Raw genomic sequence first — 14,230 nt, forward strand, 5'->3', positions numbered from 1 at the left:
TGCCTGTGTGCATGCTTCATAGGGTATTTTTGCATGTAGCTAAACCACCTGAGTCCAGTCCTGCCAGCCATGGCTGGAAATTGGGGGGGGTTCGATCAGGTAATTGAGTTCTCGCCTGTCGGCTGGTCACTGTGGTGGGGGGCATCCTGTGCCCCCGCCTGCGAGAGGGGGCTGCCAGTCCGGCCAGCCAGAGCCCCGCATCGCAGCCTCTCCTCCCGTCAGGAGTTGCGATGTGCTAGTCTTGTCTTTCAGACAGTATTTTTATGTGAGCTGATGGTTTCCAGGGTAACGGAGGCTTCGGGGAGTCTCGCGCCGACGCAGCGCCCCGGCCTCGGCGAGCGCTGGGAGCAGATGTTGGCTGCGGGCTGGGAGCGGGGCTGGCGCGAGGAGCACCAGGGCAGCCGGGAGAACAATCCGCCCGGCTGCACCCGGTGCCATAGAGTAGGCTCAGGGCTCGCTCTCTTCCTCCCTTTTTCCTTGTAATTTAGTATTCTTGTCTCACCCCACAGGGGTTCCTCAGCCGCCGGCTTAAAGGCTCCATCAAAAGGACAAAGAGCCAACCCAAGCTCGACAGGAACAGCAGCTTCCGCCACATTTTACCTGGCTTCAGGAGTGTGGACAATGAAAGGTAAGGGGACATTTCTCGGAGGGTGGGTAGGAGGCTGTGTGAGAGAGAAGGAGGAGATCGGTTTTTCCGGGTCTAGCTAGTATCTTAAGCTTATCTTATTCAAAGCAAGGGCCACATCTGTGATAGAAGTAGACTTGCTTAATTGCGAGAGGGGTAATTTTGATTTGTTGGCAAGCGTACAGTGCAAGCCCTCCCTTTTTAGGGTAAATAACGTGTACAGAGAAGCCAGACTGCTCTGCTTTCTTTTCCCCCAAAAATCCGAAGTTGATGCACCAGCATATAAATAGCACAGAGATGCAGCAGCCGAAGCCGACTGATGCAGGTGAGGGAGGGAGGGAAGGGATGCTCATGCACTGGACTACATTGAACATTACTGGGTTACATACTGTATGAACAATAACATGGAACAATAACAAGCATAATCTCCCCAAATCCCTCTCTCCCCCTTCCACACACACATCTTCAGCATAGCCTTTGGCTGCCGTCATTATACTGAGATGGATTCTCGGCATGTGGCCGAAGCTGCTTTTTCTGTCTGAGCCATGACAAGATCTTTCAGTCCAAGAGGGATGCGGTGCAGGGAATGTGCAGATGGATCAGGTGGAGCATTTGGCATGGGATGGCTGGTGCTGGAGCAAATTGCAAGCAAAATAAGGAGAAATGAAGCCTTGGTTTTATTCTTCAGCTCAGTTAGAAAGTATAGTAGCTCTTTAGTGAATTTGTATGAATTTATGCATATGTAGGTTTAAGTCAGTGCGTGCATGAGACAGGCACACATTCTAGGTAAATTTATGTGTAAATTCACATGCATATCAAGGTCATGGTTGGGTAAGACGGACTCCATTACCAACCCCAGAAACAAACTAGTGGGTTGCTTCCAAAAAGCAGATCTTTCAGCCTTATGTGAATCATTTTGGGGAATGACACAGAAGTGGTGAAGTGCCAAGAAAAGTGTGTCTGAAGATTATGCCAAATTGGACGTACACTGATGTAACCATTTTGTAGCAGCGGCATTTTAAAAAATCAGGTTGGTACTTTAGAATCCATTGAGTAAATGCTTCACTTTTAAAAGCAATGACAACTTTTACTTTGTTTTAGCTATACTTACTCGTTGGAGCAGCCGTGAATTTTTGAAACGTGCAAATGACAATTGTCAATCTGGATTGTTCCTTACCTGACCTATTACAGCCTCCTAAGCTTTTACCTTCTGGATTCTGCAAGTGAAAGGATTGTGCTGGTCAGTGCAGAGTAATATTTCAGGGGTTACTATCTGGAAAGACAGAGTTGATTTGATTCCTGTGCTGCAGTTTTCACAAATGCTCGAAGTAGGGCACTGTATTCCATATGGAAGACAAGTGAGTGTAGCCGGCAGCCGGGAATCTGCCTACACTGCTGCTGTTTCACTCAAAGAACAGGCAAATTAGACAATGTTTTCTTTCTACCTAGATGAGTTTTGATTCTTTCTGTGAATTGGCAGTACAGGATGTGGGAATTAACTGTTTCAGCCAGCCCTACAGCCAAAGTCATTTTCCTAAATTAAGCCTTGTAATTTCCCTGCCCTCCCAGCACAAGAGCTATGAAGCTTGCTGGGCAGTGTCCTTTCAGATACAGCCAGATTTACTGCAACTTTTCTTTAAAGAGATTCAGTGAATGGGTGTAGTGCATTTTCAGTGTAGAGCTTAAAGGGGAAGTCGCAATCGACAGCCTTGAATAAAACCCAAGGATTTGCTTATATATATGACTAGAAACTGAAAACAAAAGGCTTCCATTAGGCAGGTGTAAATACAGTTCATATATGATACATAGACGTGCCCTGGTCTGGAGGAAACTGTGTGGCTCTAGGTAGCTTTTGACAGCAAGCTTTTAGTCCCCTAGCTTTCATAGTAGTGTCAGATCTACGATGTAAGCAAGTGTCCTTCTGCAGAAGATCTTGGCCCTAGGTACTGTTGCTCTCAGAGAGGTGAAAGAAAAGCAGCAGCTGGCTTCTCAGTCATGCATCAAGGTTTTGGTTACGGAAGAGAATTTTAGCTTCCTGAACATGCCCATCCACGTCTTCTAGAATGCACAATGCACTCACTTCTGTGCACGAAAGGACTTGAGTCTTTTAGCTCACTCTTGTGCATTTTCTGGTGTGCTTCCTTGCCTTTCCTGAAATCCAAGGATTGTTTCAAAGAAGCATCTGGTATTGGAATATTTGCCTTTTAAATATTTGATTCTTGACTCCATCTTGTATCCAAGCTGATTGTTCGCGAACCGCTCCTTTGCTCATTGAAGTAACCATTATAACAGCGTTCTGTTCTGGAGCTTTGTAGAATTTCTGTGGGAGATGCCGTAGTAAAAATGAATAGTGGAATAAATGCAGTCAAAGCACTTTAGGTTGAAATATTGAGCTATAGTAGATCAGAAATGACTCTGTTACTTGGCTTCCGTGTATCTAAATTGGTAGTGTGTCATGCCTCTTATTTTCTTTATTTTTCCTTTTCTTGCTAGCATTTATCCTGCTGTGTACGGCAGATGTGTAAGAATCTATGAAATGTGCACATACATGTACAGACAGCTAACTAGGTGGATGTGGTGTGTGTGTAGAGCAGAGAAGAGGATATAAACAAATATATCTATGCATTTTATCCTGTGTTTGATTAATGCATGCATTTAAATTTATCATGTACCTTTAAAATGGAAAATTTTGACCTCCTACAATAGCGAGACATTTGTACAGTGTGAGTTTTGTAGCAAAGGAAAACAATGAAATAATATTAAACACTGGAAAAGTCACAGAACGTCTCAGTGGCATCAGTTCAGAATCGCCCTGTTAATTTTCTGTCGGTGGAGCCTGGTTTCCATACCTTGCACTGGCACAAAGAGAACAGCCAGGTTGCCAGTGGAGTCTTGCAGAGCTGCTCTTATAAAGCGTGGTTATTGCGTCCTGGGGAGGAGCTGACAGCCCTGAAACATGGGGGGGTTCTTTGTCGTGTTGACGTGCCATCCACCGAGGTCCCACGTCCATTGCCAGGCAGCTGTTTGCAGCACTGCCATGGCCTGTGCATCTGCGTTCGGAGCAGCTATGAAAACTTGGAGAATTCTGGTTTAGCAAAACCTTGGGCAACCATTTTTTCTCTATAGAGAACATCTGAGGACTTGCTCAAAGTGGTGTGTTAGAAAAATACACTGATTATAGTCAAGCAGAGCTTATGTTTGTAGGAAAAACATGGTTGTTTCTCATGGTATTGGATTTTACGGTGACTGAGGAGAGACCTTTTGTTTGAAAAAAGGTGAGAGAAGGGGTTTGCACTAACTTCAGTGCATTACTGTGGGGTTCACATTGATGTAGTTGTCCACATTTTGCCAGTCTTTTGCTCACAGATTTTTTTCTAGGAGTCCTGTTAGTAACAGTAATACAATTATTGATTGTGAGTAAGAGAAGCAAAATCAAACCAAGTGTAACTAGTATTCTGTATAGGAGGTGCATTAATCTGGAACAATCAGTTTATATAAATGTGAGGTTTAATGGAGGATTGTGGAATGAGTGCTCCTTTCAATTTGTTGGCTGGTCACATTGCTTGTTAGAGCTAAACAGGGTTTCCGTTAAAGTGGCTTTTTGCTAACAATGTCTCCTGCATCCTGATTTATTACCGCAGCTAACAAAGTTTTTTATCACAGAGTACTGAATGTTTGTCTTTGTAGCGGTCTCCCTGAAATCAGCCACAAATCAAGCATTTGGCAGATGGACTTTTCTTAATTGGACCCACATTTCTCCTGCAAAATTGATGATGGAGAAAGTTTCTGAGTTGGGCTTTGGGTACAGGGAGTAGAGCCAGAGAACTGAGAGAAGGTTGTTCTGCTGCAGTTGTTAATTGCTGTTGTCAGTGCATTTCTGATTGTTTTCTTGTTGTAGTGACCTTTTCAGTCACTGCTGTTGCTTTGTTACAGTAATCTTTTAAAAATAAAATCTGAGAGTTTGTCAGGAATTTAGAAAGTAGGCTTATATGAGCATTAGTTGTTTTTTAAAAAGATCTAAATACATGAAATTGGTCTCATCTCCTCTGAAACTGGCAAAGGCTGCCATGATTTTACACTAGCACTGAGACACGCTATCACTTTGTGGGACAAATACCTTCCAACTGTCTTGATTTGGTGGAAAATGGGTACTCTGTGTAACGCTGTACCTGTATCTAATCCCTGAGTTGACCATTCCTAGGGGCTCTTTTTTTCTCAATGCATCTAGAATTTATTTAATGCTAAGGGACTCTCAATTACTAGCACTTGTGATTATTTTGCAAGGGTTTTTTTCATAATTCCAGAAGATAACATTCTATTTAAGCTTTTTTCTTGGCACTACAAAAGTCTGAGCATATGGTTGATTGTTAAATGAGCCTCAGCCTTGGAAGGGGTACAGCCGTGCATTAATAACAGCAACAACTTGCACTACTGCTACTTCCTCTTTAATCTCCTTTTTTTTTTATTTTATCCCATCAAAAAATGTTGCTTATAACCCACGGAGGGGAGAGGAAGTATACAAATCATATACTGCAGTGCATTGAATTCCTGGTGCAGTCTACTGTATGGGTTTTCAAATATTCACAAAGCTTATTTTGGTGCAATAGGAGAGCATCAATAACTTACAAATGTCTGTACTCTTACAGTAAGCCTAGTTTGTGAATTCTTTTTAGATCTAATTATCATTTGTTTATTCCAAACAAACTTGATATGCCAAATATTTTTAGGCATGATGGAATCGGTTAAGTTTGATGAGAATATGGTGAGTGCTGCATTACAAAGGATGAAGAAGTCACTGTTACCTTTGGAAAGATTAATGACTCATCCTGCAGAATTAGGACACTGGCAGACCCCAGGACGCATGAAGGGCTTTCAAATCTGTGTGAACAAGTGCTGGAGAGCTTGCTTTCTCTTCTGGCTCCTTACTGAAATGGCACTAGCCAGTGAAGCCCTCTAAGTAGGAAGACTCATAATAGTAGGTGCAGAGCAAAGGGTGACACTAACAGCATGTTAAGTACAGTGCAGGGGCCTCTGGTTTTCATGATAATGACAATATTTTGAGGAAACACTGCTGAGTTTGTATGGGGAAACCATTTGGCACTGTCAACAATAGCTGAAATGCAAAATAAAACATCTTGCCAAGTCAGGACGGGGAGCATCCAGCAGGTAACAATGTCTGCTTTCTTGTGTAGTGGGGAACGTCTGTTCCCACTGCCCCCCTCCCGGGTCCGGGGGCAGTCACAGGTAGCTTAAAGGTTAAAGGACAGTCTCAGGATCAAGACTGGCCTTTTATAGTACCTGCATTTATATCAAGGCTACTTTGTCCTGGAATATGCAAATCAACCTTTTAATGGGGTTCCTCTGCAAAATATTTCTTGAACCAGAAAGTTAATTACTGATCTCTAATTAATGGCTGTGTTAGGAGGCTAGAGCAAAATCAGAGATAACTGCTTTGAAAGGGAGATGCAGGAGGAAATTGCCAGTTCTCCCCAGAAACTGTCACATTCCTCATCTTCTCTTGGTATTAGGAAGTTTAGAAACTGGGATTCGGATATTTTTAAAAGAATAATGCTTTTAATGGAAAGAAGGGATTTTGGAGGGTTTTTGGGGGAGGCATTGAAACAAACAAAATAATCCTTTCTATGGAAGAAAGGCTAATATTCCGATTTGTAAACGTAATGTACAGTTCCCTTACACAGGTGGTTCGGGTTTCCATTGTGTGAAGAGTGGCGTTTATTCCCCTTTAGAGTCAGTCTGGTGCTGCAGTTTGTGGCTGGTGATGGGGCAGTTAGACTGTGAGTGTGTTTAAAACGAGGTGTGGAATTGGTGGTTTCAGTCCTCCTGAGCACGGCAGCCCCGGCAGTGACGGCGGAGGCTTGGCAAAGCTCAAGCCCTTCCGTGGTCAGTGTTCTTGCACTGCATTTTAGTGATTCAGGGAGGTAGAACAGGTAAATCTGGAAGGTTGCAGATCAATTGCACCAGTCCGTGAGCACAGAAATATTTGTTATAAAGCCCCGTTCAGTGAAGTATGCTGCTCCTTGTGGCTAAATCCATTTAATAAGCCCAAGAGGAGCAGAGATGGACCGAAAACAATGTGGTGGCTTTCAGCTTCTCCCAAGGCAACAGCAAGGTCTCAACTATTCCTCCTGTTAAATTGGCTTTTGCATATGCATGTGGATCTGTGATTTGTATCTGAGGCTACCTGAGGTAAACGTATTTGACATTCTCAAAGAAACACATAAATGTTTCCCCTTATCCTACATATTCAAACTAACTTCCAAATTGAACAGGGAGGTTGTGTCTGATATCGTTCCATAAAAGACTATATTAATGCCTAAAAATTTTTCAAGCCATAGTAAAATGTCAAGGGAAGGGCTAAGAGACTAGAATTATTTTAATAGCCGCCTTCACGTTTCTCTGCTTCCTGGGTTCCTAACAGCCCAAACAAACAGCACAGTGCCCCACGGGGTACAGCTTGTGCTCTGGCTCAACTTGGAGTCGTAGCAAAATTATAAAATCCTTCCTGCTTAGGCATATGCAGCGCTACTAGTATAATTGGCTTCATGCATCTTACAATTAGCTTGCAAAAATATGTTTTGCATTCCTGACCTTTTCTCTATAAGCAAGGCCATTGTTTCACTGTCCTGCTTAATTACAAAATATAGTGTTGTGTGAGGATAGAGATGACATCGTTCTATCGTTGGCTCTAATTTGACGAGACATCATAATGGGGAGTTTTCATACTGAGGGCACTGAATTAGTGTAGCGTGAAGCCACATTTCTCTAAACCTACTAAATAAGGAGAAGTTAATTTTATGCTCTATCTTTTTGACGTTTGTAATCAAAGCATTGTATTACAGCTGCAGATGGTTAGCATTTGAAGAATGTTTGGTAAATGCCGACAATCGGAAGGCATTGTTCCTGCAGCGGAAGATCAGGTTGATTAATGGATAGGAGGATGCTTGCTTTCATTTTACTGTTCTCACAGTCTGAATACATATTATTGACTCGTTTGGCTATTGCCTGGCAGACGTGATGTTGTGGTGCGTCAGTATACACCTCAGGGTTACAAGCAGAGGGTTCTGTTCTGTACCCTTTAAGCAAAGACTCTTGAGCGAGGGGGACAGTTAAGTTGCATTGTGGCTGATGGTGTTTGGATATTCTTCAGATTGAAGACAGATACTGCTACTCCATTGCATTAACATTTAGTTTCCAAACAGACCATGTATTCTGACTTTGCCCTGGTGAGATTTTCATGTGCATGAATTTGAGTGCAATTACATTAGCATTACTCTTCATGTCAATAAACTCAAAAAAAAAAAAAAAAGAGAAAGAAAATGACATCACTACAGCTTTTGTACGAGAAGATGTTTTCTGTTAGTTCTACGCTCTTCTGTTTGCTTTTTTAATTATTATTTGTTTACAATAAAAACTAAGATACTTCTAGCCCAGGCTTAAACATTCTGGCACACAATGAAAACTGCTCATGATGAAAATATTACTTTTCAGCTCAGAGGAACAGTCTTGCTTTCCCCCGCCCTCTGCCTCCTGGCCATGTGCTCCCCTTGCAGCAGATCCAGTCATCACACCATCTTAGGAAGGTCAGCAAGCTGACTAAATGGAAAAATATTATTTAGGGGGGTGTCCTTCTGTTTGGTTAGGGCACCGAACCAACTCATGTAACTGCAGAGCGATGGGAAGATGGCAGAAAAAGGACTTTTCCCTTCATTGGCAGCGTGCAGTTGTGTTTAATGAGGTATGATGTCAAACTGCACTCTCAGTTTCTGCCCTAGTACTGTGTAGGCATGGGGGAGGGATACCCACCTGGCATCTGCCTCAGTTTCCCATCTTTCAGAATGGAATTTCCCATCTCATAGGAGAGGTACCTTGCATGATGGATCAAATTGTTCTGTCCTCTACTCTGTCATTCCTGCTGGCAATTAGTGTTACCAATAAGTGTCTTTCTCTCCTGGAAAAAAGGAAACGTTGAAAACCAAGTTTTGCTCTGTTCTTTATTGAAACTCTGCAAAACCTTGATTGAAAAATCTGCGTGAGGGACAAAGAGTTGTAAGTGAATGTGTAACAACTGAGGTGGGCAAGGTTTTCAAGCCTTTGTTTGGAGAGCTGGAAGATGCCAACGTTTGACGTGTATATCTTGTTATCCACTTTCCTATTGCAGTGGTCGTGCGCAGAAATCCGTTGATTGTAGCTGGAGGCAGCGTGTGCACTGAGCTCATTGCTGGCAGTCAGTTGTACAGAGCACTGGATATAATGATGTTCAAGACTTGTGAATATAAAATAACTATGTCAAGTTGATCCATCAGCTGGGAGGGAAGAAAAAAACAGACTGAGGGAATATATGCTCCTCTGTCCTTCCTCCTTACCATACTCTTTAATAATACCTTATTATATGGAGTTTCTTCCTAAGTGATTATTAGGGAGATTTAGAGTAGATTGTTCGCATATGGATATCTTCTTATGATACTGATACTATGATCTTGTTTATCTGGTTGGCAATGTTTATAATTTAAATTTTCAGTGCAACTACAGAATGTCTCAGATTCTCCTCAGCAAAATTCAGGTCAGGTGCGATGAAAAGAAGCAAGAGCTGATTTTAATTGAATTAAACCAGTGTATTTTTAGCTGGAATTAAAATATAATTTGTTTAAAAATACTTAACTGATTTGAATTAAGGCCAGAAATAAGAATTTAGGTTTAATCCATGTGTGTTACATAAGTAATTATATGAGAAAGGGATGTGGCATGCATTGTACGTGATTGATAGTGTGCAGGAGGGTGACATTCATTGACAAAACGATGTAAATGTATTAGTAATTATAAAGCCATAGGTATTACAACAGACTGTCCCCTTTACTCACATTTACAAATGTCTCTGGGATTATGTTGGCCCTGTACAATAGCCCCCATGCTCTGTTGCTGGTACATGAGAGATTGCACACATCCCCTGCTTGAACCATTCAGTGCTTCTTCCCCATAGGAGTCCCTCTGCAAAGCAGTCCTACGGTAGTTACCAAATGATTTACATAACTCTGTTGTATGTACCTTGAATAATTAATATTTTGCTGTCCTTGCTGTGTGTGGAGATTTGTTCTATTATGGATGTGTGTGTAGCTATATAGTAACACTTTAAATGATATGTATATATGCAGAGAGAGAAAGAGAGAAGGATTTTTATATTATTTTTGTGTGTGTGTGAGAACAACATTTTTTAAAAAAATGCATTGCTTCTGAGAATTGAAATTAAAAGCTGAGGGCTGCTATTAGTTCAGCTTGGAATCTGTTGTTTATCCTTTGCCTGGGCATAATCCTCCTGGGCACTAACAATGGCCGAGCCTTGTCCTGTTGGAATGTGACTCCAGGCTGCAGGGCAGGCTCTTGAGCTGGGATGTGACACTTCCCTGACGTGGGGTGACATGCCTCCCGTACTGCGCTACCTGATCAGCCATCGCGCTGCGGGCTGGATTTCCCTCCAGGCACAGAAAGACCAATTCTGCAACCAGCGCAGGGTGAAATGGAGATGCATTGGAGACATTTTTTGCTACCTTGTGACATATGAACAATTTTAGTCCTGGCATTTGCTAAAAAACAGTAAGAAGATAATTTGAATTCAAGTTACCGGATGCTTGAATTTGGTGGTATTTGGATCAAGAGGGTCAGTTTAGGATTATTGTAAAGGGAAGAGACATTTGCAGTGTATCACTCCTCCTACACGTTCACATTCTGGATCAGTGGAGGAGACCAAGGCTATTTACGATCTCTCTTTTATTTTAACTTCTGTGCTTTCAGAAGATCAGGTTTGCATGGTTTAAAGAACACATTGCAGCATTTTTTTGATAGATGCAGAAATGTTTTAGCTGTAGCTTTAATGCTACAGGTTAATAGTTTTAATCACTGACATGGCATTTTTCCTGATTACCCTATATTGTGGCATTTTCACTATACCTTTTACTAACGCTCTAAGTAACGTGGAAGTATGTGTTGTTTGTGCATCTGTGCCGGTGAGCATCAAGGGTTTGACCAACAAAGTGTAATTAGTGGAGGGACACCAGGTTGCATGCGTGGGAGTGCTTTGGTGGGTGCTGGGTTCCAATGGGGAACACCAAATGCTGGCCATGCGTTCCCTGAACTGGATATTGCAGCTGCAGAGGCTCTCTGCATGAAACCTCTCCAGCTCACCCAGAATTAATTATTCACTGATCATCACTCAGACCTTATGGATTAGGGAGCAGGGAGAAGGGTTGGCAGGGGGTGGATAGAAGATGGAGCAATTTGGATTGCAATTAGTATTTAATTTCTTTCCTTACTCCCTGTTTGCTTAAATTGAAGATTGCATGCTAGAACCAAGCAAGGACTTCTATCCCAGCAGTGGAAGTTCCCAGTGCACCAGAAACTAGCAAATCCACTTAAGTCTTTAACCTTCCCAAAGAGATGAAACACTCAGTCAACCTGAGGAGTTGAAACGTTAGGGGAATAAGTTTTGCTTAGAAAATGTTGCAAGGGAACCGCAGTGCCCAGTCTGCCAAAGCAGGAGCACTTCACCAACCATATCCTACCCTTATGATATGAGCACTTAGATGTTGTCTCTCTCTCTGTCCATTACCTATCTTCTCCCCTTTCTAACACCCTGAGTGTGCTCCTTGCCAGGAGTCTTCCCTGGGGATTACCGTTGTGGCAGATCCATAACGGATACCGAAGCCTGGCGGGTAAGCAGTCCTGCAGCAGACAGTTAAACCTCAACCCACTGGTGCATCGCCCAGTCACAGAGAATGTAATTTTCAGTTTAGTCATTACAAAAATGGTAGCCAACAGTTGGAAGTTTGCTTCACTGGTGAGATTGTCTAACGTTGAAACCTCAAGGGATTTTCTTGATTATACCAGTAACCGCAGTCTGGGTCACACTTTGCAATAATTATCCTGATGTCTGCAAGGTTGTTAGAAAGTCCCTAGAGGAAGGGGCCCAGTTGCACTGCAGAAGAATCCAGAGGTATATGCTGGCAAACCTTCAGCTCAGAGATTTATTTAAGTTAGTTCTTTAATTGCTTTCTTGCATCCCTATTCTATTGTAAGCTCTATGAGCCATCTAGGGAAGTAAATCTAGCTACTATTAATCTCCTCAGTCCTTCTCCCTTTAACTGGTTACTCCTTGCTTCATTTACACAGACATTTGTGCCCTACAGATGGGTAATAATTTTGATTCTGTTTTAACATGTTCTAACAATACATGTAACTTAGGAAAAATCATCATCTGACTTCTGCATTGCATTTTTTCTTTTTAACTCGCATCTCTTAAATGTGGCTTATGATCTTTGTGTAACGCTGCTGCTTCCCAAGACTGTTGGCAGCTTCCGTGATATGCATTCAAAAAGCAATTCCAGGTCCTTGAGTGAAACCTGCAAGAAAAAAGCAAAGAATTATTTGTCTTTTTTTTCATTATCGTGGCCCTCTTATACCTGTTCTGACATGCACTTGAAAGAAGTTTTCTTACTTGATGCCTTTATATCTAAAGCTCTCTCTTTTTATAAACCAAGGCGGGGTATCTTGTCCTCCTTAGATAAAGTCACTCCTGTTGAGGCTGTCACTCACTTCATTAGCCTTAGTTCCAGCCTCTCACACAAGAGGCAGAGCTCCACGTACCCCTCAGTTAGAGCAAACGTTTTGATAGCAGGGGAGTGAGAAAACAGAATGACAAGAGCACGTCAGAGTGATGGCCTAAGGAGCCCAGTGCCTGGTGCCTGCTTGCGGTTGGCTTATTCCCTGACTGGGGAGCTTGGTTATCTCTTCTGAATGTTATAAAAAGTTTCATTGCCTTAAAAAAATAACAGTCCTGTTTAGTCATATGAAGTTTTTGTTCTCAATTACATCTTGTATCAATGAGTTCCACAGACACAGTGTGATGTATAATACATAATTTATATCACTGACGTTTTTTAAGCTATTTTTAGTTATCTTTCATCTTTATTATCTGTTCCTTGGCCATTTTAGTAAGAGACAGTAAATAGAAACAGACGGTTTATTTCTTATTTTATCGTGCATTATTTCCTGATAATTTGTTTGCTAAGGGGACATTTGTCATGTCGTCTCCTCGTGGCTTTTCCAGCTAAAGAGACTCCTCTTAGACTGTCCATGGTTTATTTCACTTCTTGAGGCTTTCCTTAATGAATGTGTTGCACAGGTACATTAGTACGCCGCTGGAAGAAATGCCTTTTCTACACCTGCTTTTCTTGAAAGCACTGGCTTATATGTTCTGTGCATCTGTAAGACAGGTGTCTTAGGGGAGCTGGGAACTGCAGCTGAGAAAGACTGAAACATGAGAGGCATGGAGATGTTGGTTTGGTGGAATCCAGATCCTGCACTTTTGAGGCCTTAAGAGAAATTCCAGGCTGGAGGAGGAGGAGGAGGGGGGAAAACAGGGGCTGGCCAGCTGCTGGAAGACTATTCAGCAGGTAGCGATACTGAAAGCGCAGTGATAGGACGCCTGGTGCAAGCAACCGGTGCCGCAGCACAAAGACTTGAAGTGCTGGCACCTTTTCTCTCTCCAGGGGGGTCAGGCCGTTAGTGTCAATGGTGCAGATGGCTGAAAGCGAGAGCGTCAGGGACCTTAGTGCCGTGGCTGTGAGTCTGTGGAGGGTGCCATGGCTCTGGCGTTCCAGACATGCTGACTGGCATGGCCCAAGCAAACCCCACATCTCCAGCAGGCGGGCGATGCGCTGGGCACAGTGCTCTGGTCAGCGCCCACGAGGGTGCAGGCTGTCTCCCTCCCACTTTGTTCTTACCTCTGCTCCCCTGGGAGCACCCACAAAGGGCAGAGCTCTCTGAGGGGACCCTCCAGAGCAGGAAGAGCAGCAGCAGCAAGCACAGAGGCTCCAGGGCTCCCATGGGAACAGAGACTCCAGGGCTCCTGTGCCACCAGGCGCTTCCTCAGCCCAGGTACAACACAACCTGCTGCCTTTACTCCACGTTCCCTTTCTGTCTCAGAGGAACGTATCCTTTTGTTAAAATGAAGTGATCTAGAGTCAGCATTACACAGAGGAATGAGTTATAAAATAATGGGGCTAATAAGCATGTAAAATAACCTGACTGTACAAGAGTGCAGTCTATGGAACAGCAGCTGCAGCAAATATATTCAGGTTATCAGTGTGTGGCTATTTTGTGCTGAGAGGGCTTAGGTGTAATGAGAGTTACTGCATCACGGGAACTCTTGGCAATGAATAGTGACATTTTCCAATAACAACTTTTAGAAATGAAGAAAAATCCTCTGTATGAATTTAGCTCTGACTGACAGCTTGGGGATCTCCTCTCTCTACCCTCACAACAGGTATAGCATATGTGGTGATGGCAGCTTTTCCTACGCCTCCCTGACAACATGCCTTGAACCCCTGCCACAGAGACCTCTGCAAACGGCACTCAGGCTGCTTTGTCCCCCACTGCTCCTTCAGTCTACGCGTGCCCCAGGGAGGCTAAGAACTGCTCTGCCTTGTGTTGGTGGCTCTTTGGGGATTAGACACCTGCTGCTGAGAACCGGACTTGGGTCACCAGGCTGGTTTCAGGCAATCAAATGGTAACTCCTAATTGCTTTAGTCCTAC

The 14,230-nt window shown here is 43.1% G+C and overlaps 1 protein-coding gene across 6 annotated transcripts in view; it reads left to right on the forward strand.

The window, feature by feature from the left end:
• Positions 1 to 14,230, forward strand: part of LOC119153247 (DAB2 interacting protein) — a 210,515-nt gene that overhangs the window by 88,872 nt on the left and 107,413 nt on the right. For all 6 annotated transcript variants that reach the window (XM_037399415.1, XM_037399416.1, XM_037399417.1 and 3 more), the window contains one exon: positions 510 to 628. In XM_037399415.1, the coding sequence (XP_037255312.1) occupies positions 510 to 628 (119 nt within the window). The remainder of the gene's footprint in view (positions 1 to 509; positions 629 to 14,230) is intronic.

This window comes from Falco rusticolus, chromosome 9, assembly GCF_015220075.1.
Source record: "Falco rusticolus isolate bFalRus1 chromosome 9, bFalRus1.pri, whole genome shotgun sequence".
NCBI classification, from domain to species: Eukaryota; Metazoa; Chordata; class Aves; order Falconiformes; family Falconidae; genus Falco; species Falco rusticolus.